The sequence below is a fragment of the Sinocyclocheilus anshuiensis genome, unplaced genomic scaffold (genome assembly GCF_001515605.1).
Source record: "Sinocyclocheilus anshuiensis isolate Anshui unplaced genomic scaffold, SAMN03320099.WGS_v1.1 scaffold5179, whole genome shotgun sequence".
Lineage (NCBI taxonomy): Eukaryota > Metazoa > Chordata > Actinopteri > Cypriniformes > Cyprinidae > Sinocyclocheilus > Sinocyclocheilus anshuiensis.
This window is the reverse complement of record NW_015541179.1, coordinates 11,029-16,160: the sequence shown is the minus strand read 5'-3', so window position 1 is coordinate 16,160 and position 5,132 is coordinate 11,029. Positions and strand designations below refer to the sequence as shown.

The 5,132-nt window shown below is 46.5% G+C and overlaps 1 protein-coding gene across 3 annotated transcripts in view; it reads right to left on the bottom strand.

Annotated features, from left to right (window-relative positions):
• LOC107690773 (transcription factor Sp1-like) overlaps positions 1-4,312 on the bottom strand; it is a 9,613-nt gene extending 5,301 nt beyond the window's left edge. The window contains exons 1-3 of one of the 3 annotated variants that reach the window (XM_016489192.1): positions 3,133-4,312; positions 2,425-2,533; positions 98-291 (exon numbers count right to left, since the gene is read on the bottom strand). In XM_016489192.1, the coding sequence (XP_016344678.1) occupies positions 98-291; positions 2,425-2,533; positions 3,133-4,054 (1,225 nt within the window). In that variant the 5' untranslated portion in view covers positions 4,055-4,312. The remainder of the gene's footprint in view (positions 1-97; positions 292-2,424; positions 2,534-3,132) is intronic. The other 2 variants (XM_016489193.1, XM_016489191.1) reach the window with 2 other exon arrangements.
• Positions 4,313-5,132: the final 820 nt, after the last annotated feature.

Below are 5,132 nucleotides of genomic sequence, written 5' to 3'. Positions count from 1 at the left end.
CACACACACACACAAACACACACACACACACACACACACACACACACACACACACATACACGAGTCTCTGTGAGCTCTGTAAGCGTGTGAAGCTCACCTGTGTGAGTCCTCTTGTGCCGCTGCAACTCATCGGAACGAGTGAAGCGTTTCCCGCAGAAGGACCAGGAGCACATGAAGGGTCTCTCTCCCGTGTGCCAGCGCAGGTGTGCCCGCAGGTGAGACGTCTTCCCATACACCTTCCCACAGCCAGGAAGATGACAGATGTGCTGCTTCTTCTTACTGGGGTCACTGCTGTAACAGGACGACACATTGAGAAACACATGTAGAGCTCAGCTGCAGGTAAGGGATAAAGCACAATCAAGCCTCATTCACTTATAAGACAGCAGCTTCACAGTAATACCAGGACGACGCAGTGATGACATGACTTCACTCTCCGCTAGAAAGCAGCGCTACAGCAGACACGAGTGGCATTATTCAGCTCAGCTCCAGTTTGCTTCTCATCAGTAGTGTCTGTGCAGTTAGACTGCTAATATTTTCTGAAGATGAAGTGTCTTCTAGACCAACTAAGCCAAACTAAACCTTGGGAGAAACCAGACTCCGCCGGTGATTTATGGTGTCATGCTGAATCCAAAGTCGATCTTTGTGGACTGATCCTGCATTCAGGCAGAACTAGATAAGATCACCCGTTTGATAAGCCAAACAGCAGTGTGAATATACACTCATGGTCTGCTGTAGTTCTGCTGAAAAACCATGATCCAGCCTTTCTCTCAGTTGACCAGGCAGTGAATGACCGGAGAACAGTATTCAAAGCAGTGAGAACTGGACTGGTAGACTGCAGTCTGTCTGACAGATGACTGCTTTACAGCTGCTCATCGAGGGCTTATCTAGTGAAAATAACCTGCCAGAGACTCCTCACACATCAGGGGTGAAGCTGATCATAATTGTAATCTGTGACTGTTGATTTGCCTTTAATAGTGTTTGAAATGATGCTACTAGTTTTGGCTGTGGTAATAAATTAAAAAGGAAAAAATAAATAAAACATAAGTGCTGTTGTGTGTCACATGACCGTTCCACCCCTAGTGTGTACTGTGTATATTTATTATGTATATATATAAATACACATACAGTATATATTTTGTAAATATTTACATGTATAGATTTATATTATAAATATATTTAATATATAAACATAATACATTTTACTGAAATATATACATGTATGTGTGTGTATTTACATATACGCATAAATATACACAGTAAGTATGCGTATATTATGTAAACAAAACCTTTTATTTTGGATGCAATTAATCATTGTCCAACACTAATAAAAATACAACTATTTATTGTTAGTTCATGTTTGCTCCATTAAATAATATTAGCAGACACAACTTTTGAATGAATGAATGAATGAATGATGCATTTAAATAGCGCTTTATTGTGTATTGCTGCACAGCCAAAGCGCTTCAGTCATGTGGGGGTCTCTCCTCAAACACCAGCAGATCCAGCCACAGCTCACCAGCTACAGGTGGAGAGGAGAGAGAGATAGAGCCAATCCAGTGGATGGGGATTGTTAGGAGGCCATGATAGACAAGGGCCAGTGGAGGGAATGTGGCCAGGACCCCGGGGTTACACCTCTACTCTTTACCAGAAGTGCCATGGGGTTTGAATGAGCACAGAGAGTCAGGACCTCAGTTTAACGTCTCATCTGAAGGACGGTGCTTGTTGACAGTATAGTGTCCCAATCACTATACTGGGGCGTTAGGACCCACACAGACCACAGGGTGAGCACCCCCTGCTGGCCTCACTAACACCTCCTCCAGCAGCAAGACAGTTTTCCCAGGAGTCTCTCATCCAGCTACTGACCAGCTCAACCCTGCTTAGCTTCAGTGGGCCACCAGTCTTGGGCTGCAGGGTGATATGGCTGTTTTACTTTTGATTTTATAATGTATTATTAAGTTGAAATTAACATTAAGATTAACAAATGCAGTCATTGTTATTTAATGTTAACTAATGTAGTTAACTAATATTAATGGAACCTGTTAAGTGTTACCGAACAATAATAACGAATCAGTCAATATATAGGTAGGCCATGTTTTAGGTTAGATTAAACTAAAATTTAAAAAAGTGTAAGTTTGAAAATAAATAGCTTATTAAGTCTTTAAGTATGAATTATTTGGGGCTACGCCGAGGACTAAAGCGAATATAAACATGTAAATGACTGTTTGAAACAAAGTAGCACCGCTGTTTACAGGGTTGCCGGGGTAACGGCTGCTGCTTTGTTTACAGGGTTGCCGGGGTAACGTCTGCTGCTTTGTTACAGTTTATTCACACTCATGCTCCTAAATACATTTTCCAGATCGCACACATCTATTTTTAGTCGCAAATGTGTGAAGTAATGTGAGTGCAGTGTAGTTGCAGGCGTACCGTCCCTCTCCGTGTTTGCAGTAGGGGCAGGTGCAGGCTTCCCTGCGCGAGCGTCTGCTGACGGCTGTCGGGCTGCTCTCCACATTCTCCTCCAGACCGCTCATATCTCCTGCAGAACAAACAGCTGGACCATCACACACTCAAGCAGCTTGGAAAAGTAGCCAGAGTTAACAAAACTGCCCAAAGCGAGGGACCCGAGGGAACAAGCACAGATTATTTGTTGTTTCAAAGGTATAATAGCATATACAAAACAAGTCACACTATCTGTACTCGCAAACATATAAAAATTAGTTCATTGCATGCTGAAGGCATGCAGAAATGACAAACAGAAATATTCTGTCCCATCGCCTTTATCAGGCAAAAAAACTAAACTAAACTAAACTAAACTAAACTAAACTAAATGACTGATCTTGGGATTTAAGAATCAATATTGGTTTATCAAAATGAAATTAAACATCACTGTTTCGGCTGACACCAGAAATGTTTTTTTTCCCCTCGCTGTTTTGGCAAAATATTTTTCAGGTACTGACTACACTTCACAGCTGGCCTCACATTTGCCACTTTTTCATTATAACAGACCGCCACAGACGTAAAGAACATCAACTAAGTGCTAAGAGATGTGTAGCTGTGCTTGTAAGAGCTATTTCTTCCCACTCTGCTATCCTGAAACGAGCGGAGCACAGCTTCAGCAGATCAGAGCAGACTCACCTGCTGTGTTGGCGATGGTGATGGGAACTCCCTGCAGCCCTGTGTTTCCCACCGTGTTCAGGTTGATGGTCTGCAGGCCCGCGAGCTGCACGGTTCCCGGCGTGATCTGGGTGCTAGCGGGACTCTGCAGCTGAAGCGTCTGCCAGCTGATCTGGCCGTTCGGACCGACGGTGCGGATCAGGATGGGGCTGCCGCTGGAGATGGTCTGGATCTGAAGGTTCTGCACTCCGTCCTGAGACAGGCTCTGTGTGGAGAACACCTGACCGCTGGCTGAGACGGAGCCAGGCTGGACGTTCTGCAGGAGAATCTGAGCTTGACACTGCATCTGTCCGTCTCTATTATCAGACGCTCCGGACATGTTCTGCAAGGGCTTTCCAGTCTCTCCATGGCCACTCTGTGAAGCAGCCGTCTGTGTGCTGGTAGTAGTGCAGTACTCCGCTGCAGTGGTACACGCCGTGCTCTGGAGCAGCTGCTGAGCAGTTCCTACGGTTCCTCCGGCGCTTGCGTCGCTCACGGGTCCAGCAGCGGCAGCAGAGCCCACCGGGAGAAGGGTGAGGTTAGCATTCAGTGGCACATTGGTGAGGAACTGCGCCTGATTGGGCAGCACTGTCCCACCCAGACTGATGTTCTGCAGAGGGACTGCTTGCTGGAAAAGGCCCGGCACGGTTAAGATGTTGCCAGCAGCTGGGTTGGTGGGAGCAGCGATGAGCTGCTGGTTACCGCTGTCAGAGGACACCAGCTGAAACTGCCCTGCTGCTGCGGCTGACCCGTCCTGAGTGAACTGCAGCTGCTGTGCATCTACAGTCTGAAACTGCGGGATCACCTGATACTGGATACTAGGCATCACCCCAGAGAGGGTGGCGAGCACCTGCTGACTCTGTGGGTTCTGTGAGGACACCATCACGTACTGCTGCTGTGCCATGGAGGCCGGCGGTCTGCTGCTGTGCTCCGAGGCTGTGGTGCGAGAGGAGCCGGAGCTGGTGCACACCGGAGCTCCTGCGGGGGTCACGTGCCAGCCGTTGGTGGTGTGGGACAGATGGGGCTGCTGGAAGGAGATCTGAGTGTCCTGGGTCTGGCTTGGCCCTGACTGCTGATCTACCGCTTCGTCTTCATCAATCCGACCGCAGGTGGCAGCCAACAGCGCTAACGGTGACGGCTGCTGCGAGTCCTGCAGAGAGAAACCTGCTTTTGAGCCATTTTAGAAATCACTGTCATTGCTGTTTTTGAAAAGATTAGGTCACCTCATTTACTGCATTTCAAAAGCAGACAACAACACGAACCCACTTTATATTAAACAGATTCATTCCTTTTGTGTAAAGCACTGTGTATGAAGTGCTCGATACAAATATTATAATTAAATCTCAGTTAGGTATTAACTTTAAGATTACAGTTGAGGAGGTTTAAATGAAATAAAGTGTGCCTACAATTATGATAAGTGGCTGAGTGAACAAAGACAGAAGCAGTGGGTGTGTCATCAGGTCTCAGAGAGGTGTTTATGACAAACACAAATGAAAAGAAAAGCGCATTGAGCAGGGTGTGAGGGTGGATCCGTCACTCATCTCGGTGTCAGACAGCAGCTCTCACACATACAGACTCTACTGGTAAATTACTGGTAAGAGATCATGTGGGGACAGGACCGTTTCAAAAACACCGGTAAATTCATCCCGCCAATTTACCAGTATGAGAAGCTGTAACATTACCAGTAAGTTACGGTAATGTGCTCTGTGTGAACGCAGAATGAGATTACGGTATGAGCATGTATGAGTTCAGATCGCACTGACGTAAGACGTTGACTCTGAGCCAATCATGACATTCCGACGCAGATGACACGTTTCCTCCGCGCCGTGTAGTTCGGTTTGAACTCGTCTAATACGATGTCTGTGGGCCAAAAGCGCTGCATGAATGTGAACGCTTCACACAAAAATGAAAACATCAACAAAAACACAGACCACATTCACCCCTCCATGATTACAAACACAACACCGGGAGCCGCAGCCGTT